The 17,254-nt window shown below is 37.3% G+C and overlaps 1 protein-coding gene across 4 annotated transcripts in view; it reads left to right on the plus strand.

The window, feature by feature from the left end:
* The window catches only part of katnip (katanin interacting protein), a 66,267-nt gene that overhangs the window by 17,850 nt on the left and 31,163 nt on the right, over positions 1–17,254 (plus strand). For 3 of the 4 annotated variants that reach the window (XR_012399560.1, XM_009297662.5, XM_003201362.7), the window contains 5 exons: positions 799–950; positions 1,052–1,134; positions 1,272–1,362; positions 3,779–3,988; positions 16,328–16,465. Coding sequence is in view for 3 of the 4 variants with exons in the window: in XM_009297662.5 (XP_009295937.1) it covers positions 799–950; positions 1,052–1,134; positions 1,272–1,362; positions 3,779–3,988; positions 16,328–16,465 (674 nt within the window). In the remaining variant the exon portion in view is untranslated. The remainder of the gene's footprint in view (positions 1–798; positions 951–1,051; positions 1,135–1,271; positions 1,363–3,778; positions 3,989–16,327; positions 16,466–17,254) is intronic. The other variant, XM_068217264.2, reaches the window with a different exon arrangement.

A 17,254-nucleotide genomic window follows, 5' to 3' on the forward strand; every position in this document is an offset into this window, starting at 1 on the left:
CCATAGGATTATTGGTAACAGTTTACAATAAGGTTCATTAGTTAATGTTAATGCATTTACTAACATGAACAAACAATGAACAATACATTTACTACTGTATTAATTTATGTTAATAAACGTTAGTTAATGAAAATACAGTTGTTCATTGTTAGTTCATGTTAACTCACGGTGCATTAACTAATGTTAACATGCATGGACTTGAATGTTAATAATTCATTAGTAAATGTTCAATTATGATGAATAAATGCTGTACATGTGTTGTTCATGATTAGTTCATGTTAGTAAATGCATTAACTAATGAACCTTATTGTAAAGTGTTACCGGATTATTAATGACCTCAGAGAGTCAGGACCTCGGTTGCAGGAGACAACGCTTACTAACAGTATGGTGTCCTCTTCACTATACTGGGGCATTAAGACTCACACAAACCGCAGGTTAAGCGCCCCCTGCTGGCCTCTCTAACACCACTGCCAACAGCAACCTAGTTTTCCCATGTGGTCTCCCATCCAGGTACTGACCAGGCTCAGCTTAAGTCAGTATCAGATTTTGGGCTGCAGGGGGATAAGGCTGTGGTTATGCTGCAATATAAAATAACTAAACAATAATTATTTCTCAGATCAAACTTTAATGATGTGTATTTTAATTGAAATCCACACAAATAGGCACAGCACACTAAACAAAACACAGGAAAAAACTCACAAATAAAAATCAAATAAACGTTCAGAATGGTGTAAATGGACTCTTTTACCCCGTATATATTCATAGACATGAAGACAGAGTGTGTTTGTTTTCCCACAGGGTCGAGCAGTCGTCTGGAGCGCCCTCTGTCTGCGGCTCGTAAAGTGCAGGAGGAGAGAGATTCAGAAGAGACGGCGGCCGGTGTGATTCAGGCCCTGCAGAGAGAAAACACACCACTGCAGACACACCGGCTAAAAGAACAACACACACCGGTGGACATTCATTTACAGCACTTCTGCCACAATCATGTGTATAATTGATGCATGAATAAGATGAAGGGACACAATATCATGTATGTCTGCATGTTTTTAAGGAGGATGAAGACTGTGATGAAGATGATGAAGATCAGTATCATGTCAGAAAAGCTATGAAGAGAATCGCTCTCATGGAACCCAGGTATACAGTCCTCACGAGTGTAGTGTTATGAAAATCACATCGAAACTACACACACACACACAATAATGCTGTGGGATTTAAATTTGATAGGAAATTGATTTAGGATTTAACACTCAGTTGGTCTGTGTGTCCGTCAGGCAGCAGAAGTGTTTGTTGAAGGCTCTGGAGAGGATTGATCCTGACGATCAGTCTGAACTCAGCGACAGCAGCAGCAGCTTCACGCTCTCTGTGAGTTTGCCTGATTTATCTCTTAACAGTTAAATCTTTCGAGCACTTATACACAATGACCAATCAGCAGCATTTAAGCAGCTGCAGAACAGTGCTAAAGTGCAAATGGACCTTTTTAAAATTCAGTACCGATTGGTTTTGTTAGTACTAGTGACGCCCCTATTTATAATTCAGCTTCAGATGACTCTAAATGCTCTCAGCTGAGGTATGAAGGTCTTATAGCAGAACAGTTCATCATGCACTTAGAAAAATTTAATGAATGTCATTTTTGACCACATAATATCTTCTGGCTCATGAAATGGAAAATCATGACAGACAAGATGATTAATGGAAATCTGGATTTAAATTAAACTAAGTTTATTAAACTGACGATTTAACCAATAAAAACCAAAACTAACTGATACTGTAACCAACACTTACAGCAGTTTTGCACATTTGCACCAGACGCGTTCTAATGCTGCGTTCACACCAGACGCGGAAGAAGCCTCAAGCGTGAGTGAATTGCATGTTAAGTCAATGCAAAGACGCGGTTAGACATCCTGCGGTGTGTATTGAGCGTTTTGCGAGTTTGACACACTAAACGCGTGAACCGCTCAAGTTGGAAAATCTGAATCCATATTCACCTTAATAAAGAATCAGGAGCTTGCTTTTGTTGGGGCGTGATTATGATGTCGTGCCTGTTTTTGGTGTCCCAGAGGAAAAGTCCTCCTGCACACGCCGACAACAGTTCATCAAACTGGGCTCGGCTCAGTCAGAAGCACCGCTGAGTGCTTTCATCATCCAGGTACAGTTTCTAGAGAAGTTTATGAACTCGCAGAGCTGGATACACCTCTGGAAGGATCTAGTGGACTCAGACGCTGCTCCAAACCAATCGATGCTGTTTTTCAGCTTTCCCAAAGCACATAAATAATTTTGTCAATAAAATCTATGTTAGTCCTTTAGCAACGAAGTTACAGTCACCAGGCAGACAGAAGCCCTGCCCATCACGCAAATCTGCGTCTGTTGTGAAGTGAATTTGACGCGTGAGTGAAGCTGATTTTGACATGCGAATGAAGCGAGTAAACTCAAATGTTCACGCGGCTATAGGGTTTATGTTGAGCTAGTGTTCTTCCCATGCTGATTAACTTCCGGTGACCTGTTATTGTCAGTTTTTTTCCATTTTATACGGTTCCTTTTACAGTATTAATGTTGTAATGTAATCAAAATCCAATCAGCTAAACAAACTTTGGCATTCATTTAGTTGCTCAAGCGTAAAACGAGACAAAAAGCCGTTTGCTCGCACGCGCCCGTCAGAATCGGTAGGCTAGCGCAGAAGCTCCATTGAATATACCGGGGTAAAATAAATGCTCATATTATAAAGACATGGCGGGGGGAATGTAATGTGTGCTTTAAACTAATGCAGTGCTTCTTGTACAATCTGAGACCCACTTTATATCGATATCACTCGGCTAGTGGAGATCGCTGGTTTTTTAAAGAAAACAGACCTTAAACGCGATGATTTTGCATTGGCTTACAGTTCACCGGAAGCGGTTAACCCAGGTTACTGGCAAATTAAAAGTCCTGTTAGCATGCTTCGGCATATACCCTATTTACGCGTGAATATTGTGATTTATCCGCAGGTTCCGCATCTGGTGTGAACAGCATTACAATCACAAAAAAACATTGTGCATAACTGACTTATTTATTCATTCATTCATTTTCTTGTCGGCTTAGTAATCCGGGGTCGCCACAGCGGAATGAACCGCCAACATATCCAGCAAGTTTTTATGCAGCGGATGCCCTTCCAGCCGCAACCCATCTTTGGGAAACATCCACACACACATTCACACACACACTACGGACAATTTAGCCTACCCAATTCACCTGTACCGCATGTCTTTGGACTGTGGGGGAAACCGGAGCACCCGGAGGAAACCCACGCGAATGCAGGGAGAACATGCAAACTCCACACAGAAACACCAACTGAGCCGAGGTTCGAACCAGCGACCTTCTTGCTGTGAGGCGACAGCACTACCTACTGCACCACTGCCTCACCAACTGACTTATTTATTTTTTAATTATTTTAATTTATTTAATTTTTTTAAAGAAAATGACCGATTGTTTTGATTTATTAAAAAGTAATTTATCTAATGTAAAAGTCTTGTGTAAATGACAGATCGTTCACTCAGTGTGACTTTTATTCCTCATCTTGGGTCATTACGAGCCTCTGATGCTGCTTTGAAACTGGAGTTTGTAAGTTTAAAGCATTGACCAGCCTAGTGGTAGTCCCAATATGAAGAAAACCTTTTCTTTTTGACTGAAGAAAGAAATGAACATCTTGATGACAAGGGGGGCAGTAAATGATTATGAAATGTTCGTTCTGGAAGTGAACTATTCCTCTAAGTCTGCCAAATCCTTCGTTCTTTTCTTTTTACAGAGGAGGGAAGCGTCTCTACATGTGACGTCCTCTCTGTACGTTACAATGGAGATCTTGTCAAACTGGGGTCATTCAGCTCAGGTCGGCCTCACAGAGGTCCAGTTCTTCTGTCCGCAAAAGCAGAAACTCTACGTGTCTCCACACGACCTGGACATCCGAAACACCAACCAGCCCGGCAATCTCACCGCCCTCGTCAACGGCAAGACCAAAGTAAGAGTTTGTGTGGGAAAACATGCTTATTTAGCTCACAAATTAATAATATCTCACTCAAACATTGTAGAGGACTCACAATTTGATTGTATTAAAAGGGATTGTTCACCCAGAAACATGTATGCATGCATGCACAGCGGCGAAAATAAGTATTGAATATTAATATTTCTATTATAATTATATTAAAATATTATAATTAATATTTCTAAAGGAGCTGTTGACATGGAACTGAACCAGATTTTGGTAAAAACCCAAACAATACAATCATAAAAATAAAACAAAAAAAAAAGATCTGAAGAATGAGTTGTGTGTGATAACAATGAAATATGATTAATAATTTTTATAAAAGGCTTTTTAGGTGCTGCAGCTTAAAGACGCCTCTCATATGGAGAATGAAGTCTCATGCATTGCTCAGGTGTAAGTTACTCACAGACTTCAACAGAGTGAAAATCTTGATGCTTCTGTGAGTCTCGACTATCAACTTTATTTGATAACTTTATTTCGAATTTTCTTTTGGATTGGAGTCGGATGATTTGGAGTACAGCATAGTTTTCTTTCTCTAAAAGGATTTGAGAGATTCCTCGGCTGTGTTTTGGATCATTGTCCTTCTAAAATGTCCACCCTGGCTTCATCTTCATCCTCCTGCTAATGTAGATTTTGGAAAGCTGATATTCATTTACACTGAGGAAGGTCAGAGGGTTGCTGAAGAACTACTGAGAGATTTCAGCTGCTGTCTGGGCTTTCACTGTTTTTCCACACCTTCCTTTCTTCATGTGTTTAATACTTTTTCTCTGTGTCAAACATTTTTTTAATCAACAGCACCTTTAGAAATATGCTTTCTGAGAAATAAAATCACCAGTTCAATACTTATTTTCCCCACTGTATGTATGTATGTATTAAGGTTGGACAGATAGACGATGCCATCATCCATCACTGATGGTCAATAGACGACTCAATGCTGAGCCAGCATCGCCGATCCTCCGTCCCACCCCCGTTGCAAACCCGCTTGGGAACAATACACACCTAAGCCCCATTTACACTAATACTTCTAAGTGTTAAAGGTTCAGGACACCCCGGAGAACTTTTTTTTTTTATATTAACAGATGTGTGTGTGTTGAGCATCAGTTAAGATAATGTTAGCACCTGTCAGCTTTAATTGTGGGGAAAACTGGATAATTTTGAGCTTTTGTCAGCTAATTTCAGCTTCCGGGTTTAAAATGATTTTTGGGGTGGATCAAAATCGGCGACGTAGCGCAGAACTGCAAGTGCAATGATGACGCGTCGGTTTCTCATTATTATTCATAGCGGAGTTTTCTTATCCTATGAGAAGAGCCGGCAGCTTAATTATTCATGAGACCTGCCAGAGTCAAGCCCGTGCTGTGAGACACGGAAACCACGGCACAGTATTTAGCCGTTCATGAAGGCTCATATGCGTTTATTTCCATCATCCAAAGGGTTTTTTGCATGTTTTCCCCTGCGATCTTGTCAGGGAGATCTTACAGCAAAGATGTGTGTGTGTTGCTAGCATTTTTGTCAGGAGAGCAGCACGAGAATTAGAGAATGGCGGACGCTGTCTTTTATCAGGAGTTCGTTCACATTCAGACACATCGCCGTGCTGCTGTGTTTGCCTAAATCCTCCAGATTACCAGCAGGGTTAATGGTTAAAATAGACGGGTCAGGAGCAGAGATGTATAAAGTACTAGAGACCCATACTTAAGTAAAAGTACAAGTGCTCTATCAAAAAGTGACTTGAGTAGAAGTAGAAGTGCTCTTTAAGCACCATACTTAAGTGGAAGTACTAAAGTATTCAACATTTTTAGTACTTAAGTATTGCAAGTAGTTTATTTCAAAATTTACTACTCAAGTACTGAAAGTAAAAGTACAAGTATTGTGTAATGTAGTTATTAAAGAAAGCAGTCAAAAGACATCATATTGTTTTGTTTATTTTAAATATCTTTGGGGCACTTGATTAAGCAGAATGAAAAGAAACATGGCTTACGATACCGTTTTTCTTTGTAAATAATTTCTATGGTACAAGAACTCAAATCGTCAGGCTCTTTTACCAGAAAATCACTTCACTGATGAGATAATTCAGCATGTTCATTCATACTCTCTCTCTCTCTCTCTCTTTTACACACACACACCTAAATGTACACTCTCACACATTCATACACTCTCACACACAGTTCTCACTCTATCTCTCTCTCTCTCTCTTACACACACACACACACACACACACACACACACACACACACACACACACACACACACACACACACACTTTTGTGAATTGTGGGGACATTACATAGGTTACAATTGTTTTTATACTCTACAAAATATACTTTTGAATGCTCTAACCCCAAATCCAATCTCTAAACCCAACCCTTACAGGAAATTATGTGTAGTTTTACTTTCTGAAAATAAAAAAATATTTAGTGTGATTGAATTTTATACATAATGTCCACATATTTCACCATCTCCTCCTAACATCTGTGTAATACCGATGTTGTTATACATATACATGGGCGCACACACACACAAACACGAAAATACACTCTTTTACACTCTCATACACACACTCTCTCTCTTACACACACACAGACGCACACACAGGTACAATCACACTGTTTCTCTCTTACATGCATTATTCACTCACACACACTCACACTTTGGTAGTTTTGAAGTTTGATTGGTTAATACCACAATAAACAGGAGTTATGTCTTCTGGAAGCAGTCGTGAAACTAAACTAAACAAGCAAACTAAATCCTGTTGCACTAATTCACTTGATTTTGATTTTATTGTAAAAAAAAGAAAAAAGAAAAACAGGAAAGTGTGTATAGTACTGTGGTAAAAGAAAATCTAAAATACTTTATGGCTTATGGCTATGGTTTAATATTAATTTTTTTAATTTTGATTATGTTTTTAATTAAATTGGTCTTGCACTTCATATGTTCTGTAGTATATTTATTAATTCTGGTACTTTTACCATAAACCAACATCTTAAACAGTTGGTGGAGGCTGATATTTTAGAAATTATGGGATGTGTTGAGAAAAAAATGCATTGACTGTGTTAAATAGCGACATTATGAGTTAAGAAATGCAATAAAAAAATATATTGCTTTTGTCTTAGTGTGACAGTTATAGGGTTATTTTTAATACAATTTTGTTCTTTAATACAGCAGTCAGATATATGAACTGTACTTTTAATTTGACCTGCTTAAAGAAAGCACTCTTTCTGAATGTATCAAACAAAACTCATGCACAGAAGACAGCACGAGCATTTACAGCTAATAAACTCATGTCAATATTATACCGCCTGCTTTTTGAGCGCTGACAGGCGAGGTCTTATGATGATTGGTTATTATCTTCATCTGCTCAACAGAAAGGGCTTTAGAAAAGAAGCGCTGTTCACCCATGGCGGGAAGAATACGCGGTTATCACAGGTAATAGACAAAGTGGAGAAAACTTGAACATCAGGCACGCTCGTGTCTGGATGGATCGACAGCTTTAACAGCCAAGAAAAGAGGGAAAGTTACCTTACAAACAGGCCAGCGGGTCAAATGTCCAAAGTGAGAAAGAGAGAGGCAGAGGTGAAGTTTTACAACATTTCTCCCTAATAGTAAATTAGCGGCTCGTGTGCCGCCTTCACTCGCGCCTCCGTCCTCCGCCATAGTATTGCTTTTTTTTTTTTTTTTTTTTTTTTTTTTTTTTTTTTTTTTTTTTTATTATAGTTTGAAACATTACATAAAGTAAAAATACAACAACTGAGATATATATTATATCCATAAACATTACTATAATTACAATAATCAAAAGTAATGAAGTAATATATAACAGGAGAAAAAAAAATATATAAAAAATTGCAAAAGAAAAAAAAAAAAAATAAAAAAAAAATAAATAAGATTAAAAAAAAACAGATATTACAAAATACTTCTATACATATAAACTAAAATAATAACTTAGGATACACTCATCGACTACAGCGGGGGATCAGAACTAGAAAAAAATTCCTTCATGAAAACTAACATTAAATCATTCTTTTTGTTTTTAATTTGCATTAGAGACTTTTTCAGATTTTCCATTTCTAATAAAAAAATATTACATTTTGGTACACATTTCGCAAATTTCTGTTTATGTATAAAATATTTACCTTGTAAAATGTAGAAGTTAACAACATACTCGAATGTTCTTTTTGTGTGTGAAAAAGTGCAAATCACATCCTTTAAAGATAGCCTGTAATTAACATTTCTTTGCCCAAATAACACGTCACTAACATCATTCCAAAATTTACGAGAGGCATCACAGTTATAGAAAAGATGAGATAAGTCTTCCTCGTGTATATTACAAAATGTGCAAGTACTCTCAATATCCATGAATTTAGATAAAGTTGCTTTGCAAGGATACATTTTGTGAAGTATTTTAAAGTGCACTTCTTTAACCTTATTTAAAAGGCAAAATTTAAAGGGTATTGACCAGGTAGCTTTCCAATTAATATTAATAATTTTTTCATTCCAATAATATTTCCCTCTAGGGGATATTTTGTGTTTAGATTGAAAGACTTGTCTAATTTTTTTATTATTATATGATGGAGAAAGTATGTCAACACCGCCAATTTTTAATTCTGGGAGTATCTTTTTAACGCCTCCATAAGAAAGGTGATTATTAATTAGTTGTATTAAGCCAGCTGGAATAGCCTTAACCACTTGGTGAAATTCTTTAAAAGGAATTGGAAAGTTATGTATCCTCATAAAATCTTCATAAGATAGTATGTTTCCATTATCATAGAACAAATCTGTAACAAAATATATGTTTCTTTGATACCATTTATGTAAAAATAAAGATTTGTTTCTAGAGGTAATGAGATAATTATTCCATAAGAGAACTTTATGAGGAGAAAAGTTATGCTGAAAACAAATTTTCCAAGCCAATAATACTTGCTGGTGAAATTTGGACAATTTGAGTGGCAATTTTCCAGGAAGATAATTGCATCTCAGGAGAAAAGACAGCCCTCCAAGCTTCTGAAAGATAAATTGAGGTATAAAGAACCACATCGAGTTTTCATATTTTAGACAATTTCTTAACCAATTAAGTTTAAATGTATTGTTAATATCAAAAAAATCTATCATCTCTAATCCACCTTCTACTCTTTTACCTGATATAACGTCCTTTTTTAATTTATGTGGTTTATTTTTCCATATAAAATCTAAGAAGGATTTGTTAATATTTTTGGAAATGTCATCACTAACATGCATAGAAAGAGCAGGATAAACAAGTCTAGATAGGCCTTCAGCTTTGGATAGTAAAACTCTTCCAAAAATTGTAAGATCTCTTTGCAGCCAATTATTTAAAATAAATTTAGTTTTCTGAATTTTTGACACAAAATTAAGTTGTTCACAAGCAGTATTATTTTTAGAAATAAAGATTCCAAGGTATTTCACAGAGTCTTTAACAGGAATATTTTCAATAAATAAGTCCATAGAATTATGTATGAATAAGATTTCGCATTTGTGAAGATTTAATTTTAGACCAGACGATTTTGTGAATTTGGAAATACATTCTAGGGCTGTTTTAATTTGGTATTTATCTTTCAGAAACAACGCTGTATCATCTGCCAATTGTGAAAGTTTGATTTCTCTATCAAATATCTTTAACCCCTTAATATTTTGATTATTTCGAATTTGAATAGAAAGTAGCTCAGCAACTAATAGGAACAAAAAAGGTGAGATTGGACAGCCTTGGCGTACACCACGACAAATTTCAAATCTTTTAGAGGTTCCTTTATTTAAAATGATAGAACTATTAATATTTTTATAAAACATTTCTATAATATCAATGAAATTGTTACCAAATCCAAATACTTTCAGTGAATGAAGAAGAAAGCCATGTTCAATTGTATCGAAGGCTTTACAGAAGTCTAAAAACAATATTAGAGCCTCTGAATCAATTTGGTCCGAATAGTCAAGGAGATCAAAAATAAAACGAATATTGTTACTGATATGTCTGTTTTTCATAAAGCCCGTTTGAGATTCATGTATAATTTGGTTTAGCCCTGATTTTAATCTTTTGGCATATACCAATGCAATTAATTTGTAGTCTATATTCAACAGGGTAATGGGTCTCCAATTATCAATCTCTAAAGAATCCTTATCTGGTTTAGGGATTAGGGAGATTAAGCCTTGTTTCATAGTTGTGGTTAATTCCTTTTTTTTAATACATTCATTAAACATTAATAAAATTGGCTCTTCTAAAATATACCAGAATTGTTGGTAAAATTCACATGAAAGTCCATCAGGCCCTGGACTCTTGCCTTTTTTTAAATGTCGGAGAGCTAATTGCAATTCTGTTCTCTTAAGATCAGAATCGCATATATTTTTAAAGTCATCATTTATTACAGGAATATAATTTTCTATATTGCTAGTAAACGAGTTACCTACATCCAAATTTAGATCTGATTGGTACAGTTTTTCATAAAAAGTGCTAACATAGTCTGAAATTATTTTAGGGTCCTCACATAATATATTATTAATGCGCAATGCAGATAAAGATTTTCTTTTAAAATTTCTTTTTTCAAGGCCAAAGAAATAAGCTGTATTTCTCTCTCCTTTTTCTATCCATTTAGCTCTTGAACGTACAAAAGCCCCATTCACCTTATTAGTATATAGATCATCAAGTTTTGTTTGTAAAGAAAATAGTTCACTCTCCTGAGTCGGGGAAAGAGCTTGTGCTTTCCAAAGATTATCAATTTTGTCCAACAATTCTGATTCCATATGGTCTTTGGCCTCTTTTATTTCCTTACTTCTTTTGATAGCTAAATGTCTGGATTTAAATTTAAATAGTTCCCATTTAGAGACAAAGCTTCCCATCCCTGAATTAAATATATCAGTGGCAAGAGCCTCAATATTTCTTATAAAAATATTATCTTCTAAAAGTGTGTTGTTAAGTTTCCAGTACCCACGAAGGCTATTTAAGTTACGAGCTGTCTGTAGAGACATGTTAATCATAAGGTGATCTGTAAAAGGTACATAGTGATGAGAGATGTCCTGAATATATTGTAATAAATCAGAAGAAATGAGAAATAAATCAATTCTTGATTTTAAGGTTTTGGAAGCATTACTCCATGTATACTCATGTACATTGCTATTAAAGTAACGCCATGAGTCTACTAAACAAAGTTTTTTACATAGTGCATCGATAATATTACCACTTTGAAAGCAATGTTGTGTTTTCTGTGGAAATCTATCCATAACATTATCAGGAACTTCATTAAAATCACCAGCAATTATTAACTTGGCATTTGGAGTTGTCCTAAGCATATTTTCTAATATACCAGAAATATTAATAAAAAAAGAACTATTCGCGGTATGACAATTAAATCCATAAATATTGCAGATGATGAATATGGTATTTTCTGATTTAACAGTCAGTATAATCCATCTACCATTAGTAGAAGATTTGGAATTAATAATTTCTCCTTTAAACTTATGAATTAATATAAGAACCCCAGCAGATTTATTTGATCCATGACTGAAGAATATTCTATCACCCCATTGGGCTTTCCAAAATTTTGTGTCATCATCTAAAGAATGTGTCTCTTGTAAAAAAATAAAATCAGCATTATAACGTCTACAAAACAGAAATATACCTTTTCGTTTGGTAATGTCTCTTAAGCCCCGCACATTTAATGAGATAACTTTTAAAGAATTAAATTTGTCCATAAGTTATGCAATAACTGAATAAACAACACAAATAAAATAACGATAATATTAAGCTAGATAGCTATAGAAAAGCTAAGAAAATGAAAACTCAAAATACGTTAATAACTTAGCTAAGAACTGCTACTATAAGTACCTAATACAAGAATTAACTGAACGTCAAATGGGTCGATTAGCCCTTGTAATAATGGCAACATTTTAAACCTGGCAATTATATGCTTAAACATTCGAACCTGCAGTGCAATTAGAACGGAGTGTCATTTCAAATAGGCTGTAGTTTATTCGGCTGGATTAGCAGTGATTCTCTTGTTGTTAATGACAGCAAAGGGACCGCTAAAGCCGGCTTTCTTCCCTTCTTTTCGAGCCGCCTGGACGAGAGGCCAGAGTTTATTCCGACTTTCAATGTCCGATTTGGAGAGGAATTCTTTGATGTGTAGGCCATTCTCTCTGAGGTATATGGAGCTTTTGGCTTCCATCCAAATTATGTCGCGGTGTCTCCTTGTCGCGAACCGTATAATGATATGACGCGATGAACCATCCGATCGTTGTTTGCCTACACGATGAACCACATCCACAGCATCCTCCAATTTGTCCTTGATCCGCGGGACCACCCTTGCCAGATGACCAATAGCTGTCGTTCTAATGTTTTCCTCTTCGCGTTCTTTCACCCCGAGTAATTTCAAACACCATCTTCGACTGTATCTTTCCAGGTCATCAACTCTTAGCTTTAGAGAAGTATTTTCCTGTTGCATGTGGTGTATTGATGATTCAGCCTTACCGATCTTTTCACCGTGAGAGGCAACATCTGACAAAAGTCGATTAACAGTGTCAGATAAAGAGTTCACCGCAGCCGTAGTGATTTCAATGGAACTCTCAATCTGAGTAATCTTTTGAATAACCGAATCTTGCTTAGAATTCAAGGACTGGATGGCGTTGAAAATCTCAGCAAGGGACACATCATCACTCTCTTTTTTCTTCTTTCCCGGTGGACTTTTGCTGGGAGTTGCAAATAAAGGATCGTTAAAGTTCTTATCGTAATCATGTGCAACAAGTGAAGAGTCCAGGTGTTCGGATTCATCCATGTTTTTGTCTAATGAATCATTCGACAGGCGTCCTTCCAGATTCCACGAGGTATGCAGGTTCCTTTTAGTACGTTTCTTGCCCATTAAATATTTAAAGGTGGATTCACATCAGCCTCTGTAGTTGATTAATATCGTTACACATTCCACCAACTGGACATAATTTGACCCTTTATCGGCTTTTTTTCCTCACGAGGTGCATTTGCATCTGCTTAGCGCGACGCCATCTTGGCCCCCTCCGCCATAGTATTGCGACATCGCGCATGGGAGATAAATGACGTCATCGCGTAATCACCGGTTATGACCTATTACTAAACTGATATCGATCATTTTGACACCCCTAGTAACGAGTAACGATGCAGCACATAAAAAATCTATCGGAGTAAAAGTATTAAACTCATGGAAAATATGTACTTAAGTAAAAGTGGAAGTAGGAGAAAAAAATAATACTCCAGTAAAGTACAGATACTGCCTTTTAGTACTTAAGTACAGTAGTGAAGTAGTTCTACTTCGTTACTATACATCTCTGGTCAGGAGACCTGCTGCACTGAGTCTGCTGGATACGGGGATTGAGGGAGAAGTCCACATTTATAGTGTTTACATGAACACACTTATCTTTATAATGATATAAATTGTGGTTATGTGTATATGAAATTACGAATAACAAATGTAGCAGGGCATTAAATCACTGTTCATTTCTTTGCATTTTAACTTTGTGAACTATAAACTCATGCGTCTCCTCACGGTTTGTCTCATTTTGTGAGCTAACTGACAACAACAGTTGTTCGCTCACGTTCTCCCCTGCTGGCCACGCCCACTCCTGCCCGATGCTCGTGGAGCTCCACGCCCATTAATCATGCATCTTTTTAAAAAATTCTGAAGTAGACTTTAACCGAAAGTGGGGGGTGTCATGACCCTTTAAAATGGCATTTTAAAGCGAAAATGATCCACATCCAAACTGTTTCACCTAGCATTTCTGAAAAGCCCTCCTTCCGCTGAAAACACACATCACAGAACTAAACATACACAGACACAGCCACACACACACACAGCCACACACTGTCATGCGCTTCTCTGAGCTCCAGGCAGAGAGCAGTGGACGTCGGACGGTTTATTAAGGATGTACCGCTGGATCGCGTCTCACTATAGTTGTTAAACATGAGATTCAGACATCTCAAGTCTCCCGGAAGTTCCGGGAGTCTCTATGTATTTGTGGGACTCATAATGCCCCAAAACAAGTGATAATCTCCCGGAAATCACGCGTCTCCCTCCTCGCTGTTCAAACACATCGCGCGTACTCTATCAAGCACCCCCACCCCTTTTTTCCACATGATGACGATGCCATTGTCTATTGTGATGTTTCACATTAGAAATTGTACGATGCCAAATTGGTCAACATCGCCCTAGTATGTATGTATGTATGTTTGTCCTTTTACACAGATCTGCCAACTACACGAGATCGCATTTATGTAATACGAGCATGCGAATCTCTTTGCTTGTGTGCAGATCTTCTCATGCGTTCTCAAATAAACACTGCTGAAGTGCGATTTTGTGCGTTTATGTAGTCATTATGTCTCCAACATTTATTCGATTTGCTGGGAATATTTCTGAATGTCTCCAATAGACCTACAGAGCGGCATTTATAAGTCCTGAAGTAAAGTGAAACGGCTATAAACTCCAGCAAGATAAAGTCATTGTCTACAGTGCCATGGACCTTTATCTATAAAGTATAATTATGGAAGCTGTGTTCATCTTAACTGAAAGCTATGTTGCGTTTGCTGGCCTTAAGCATCGCACAGCCCTGTCAGTCAGTCAGTCAGTCAGCATGTCACCTTAAAGGCTAAAACAAATAACACACAGCACTACTACAATTACAGAATCATTGCGCTGTTATAATTTGCTTACCTTTTAATACATTTTGGTGCGATTATCACCCGCTATTAATAAAAAAATGTCTGAAGGTTTTGAATGAGAAGCTGAAATGTAGCCGTGGCAGGATGAATTTTGGTGTGGTGCCCTGCTATAGAAGAATGAATGTAGCGGAAACCATGGTATTACATAAACATAATATATATCTAATACACGTATTTTTATTTACATTTACATTTAGTCATTTAGCAGACGCTTTTTATCCAAAGCGGCTTACAAATGAGGACAAGGAAACAATTTACACAACTATAAGAGCCACAATGAAAAAGTGCTGTAGGCAAGTTTCAGGTGTGTAAAGTTTAAGAAGGTGTGGAAATATAAATTTCTATCAACTAATTCCAAATGAACAATAATCTACGTATAACTGAAAAGTTATATTCTCTGGTTTTTAATTATATAATTTCATTAACATCCCAGCTAGGAGGGACATTAACCTTTATCTTTCTGATTACAGGCTAAGCCAAAGTAATGCAAATTGTCAGTTTCACAGCATGGGGTGTCTATTGTTTTCTCTTTTCGATCAAATGGTCAGGCGGTTTCTGTCTCCAGAACATGATGAGATTAGACCTGAGAAGCAGTTTACCCTGCCGACCACAACTCTTGATTTGCATTCTTTGTTTAGCTATATCCCCTCCTCCTAAGAACACATCATAGCCATGAATTCAGACTAATTCAGACTTGTGTGAGACTTGTGAGAGACTTGTGAAAGAACTTGCAGACTGCGGACCTCTAGTAGGCTCTTGCAGACACATTAGACATCTTAAAGACGCTGTATGACTGCAGATTAACCAACACGTCTCAATAAAGGAATTCTGCTTGTTTCGAGTCTCCTGGACTGGGTTCTCTCTCTTTTCACTCATTTATTTTTTTTTTACAACAAAGGAAAGCATTAGTGATGTAAGAATTAAGTTTTTTTTTTGAGTACAGTTAGTGTTATAGCTAAAGAGGCAATTGCAGATTAGGAAGGGAAGTGGAGACTAAATAGTTGAGTTTTTAGTCGTTTCTTGAAGACAGCGAGTGACTCTGCCGTTCTGATGCAGTTAGGGAGTTCATTCCACCAACTGGGCGGATTGAATGCGAGAGTTTAGGAAAGTGATTTCTTCCCTCTTTGGGATGGAACCACGAGGCGACGTTCATTCACAGAACGCAAGTTTCTGGAGGGCACATACATCTGCAGAAGTGAGAGCAGATAAAAAGGAGCAAAGCTAGAAGTCACTTTGTAAGCAAACATCAGAGCTTTGAATTTGATGCGAGCAGCAACTGGCAGCCAGTGCAAACGGATGAGCAGCGGAGTGACATGTGCTCTTTTAGGTTCATTGAAGACCACTCGTGCTGCTACGTTCTGGAGCAGCTGAAGAGACTTAATAGAGTTAGCTGGAAGCCCGGCTAGTAGAGAGTTGCAGTAATCCAGTCTGGAGAGAACAAGAGCTTGAACAAGGAGTTGAGCTGCATGTTCAGATAGGAAGGGTCGGAATTTTTATGTTAAAGCAAATGTTAATTTTGGATGTGATGATCATGATTCATTATTTCCCACCACTAGTTTATCAAATCTTTTGAGTTATGTCAGGTTTAACAGTGATTGATATGAACTAAATGTGTATTATATTTGTGTGTTTAGACCACAAAAGAGCGCCACATGTGGTCATGCCCGTTTCACGCGCCGGTCCAGCTGTATTTTATCATCAGGAACGTGGAGCGATCGCCAAACTTCAGCATCTCTCGGATGAAAATCTGGAATTATAACCGCAGCCTTAATGTAAGTACAAACACAGAAAACAATCACTGTAGAGTCTGTTTCAGCAGGAGAGACGGCTGCTGACATTGTGCAGAGAAAACAACAGATCAGCTTGTTGAAGACGCTCTCAGGAGTTTCTGTATAATTTACTTCAAGAGACTGTTTATTCGTGGGTGGCACGGTGGCTCAGCAGTTAGCACTGTGGCCTCACAGCAAGAAGGTCGTTGGTTCGAGCCCCAGGAGGGTCTGTTGACATTTCCGTGTGGAGTTTGCATGTTCTCCCCGTGTTGGTGTGTGCTTCCTCCGGGTGCTCCAGTTTCCCACACAGTCCAAACACATGCGCTATAGGGGATTTGATGAACTAAATTGGCCGTAGTGTATGAGTGTGAATAAATATGAGAGAGTATGGGTGTTTCCCAGTACCGGGTTGCAGCTGAAAGGGCATCCGCTGTGTAAAATATATGTTGGAATAGTTGGTAGTTCATTCCGCTGTGGTGACCCCTGATAAATAAGGGACTAAGCCAAAGGAAATTGAATGAATGAATCTTTTTATGGAGTTTTTCTCAGTTCAAAGTGAACCTGATCTCTTCAACTGCATGGTTGCATCACTCATAATGTGCTTGTGAAATTGCAACACGACCACCAGCTTCCTAAAACTGTAATAAGAATCATGAACTAATTTGATATCAACAAACATCTTTCATGCAGTTTTCCATCACAATAAAAGTGTTGACATTTACAACCAATTAAACTAAGACAGACTTACTAGTGCTAATATTTATTTATAAAATAGCTTATATAAACAGTTAT

The sequence above is a fragment of the Danio rerio genome, chromosome 24 (genome assembly GCF_049306965.1).
Source record: "Danio rerio strain Tuebingen ecotype United States chromosome 24, GRCz12tu, whole genome shotgun sequence".
In the NCBI taxonomy this organism is placed as follows: domain Eukaryota; kingdom Metazoa; phylum Chordata; class Actinopteri; order Cypriniformes; family Danionidae; genus Danio; species Danio rerio.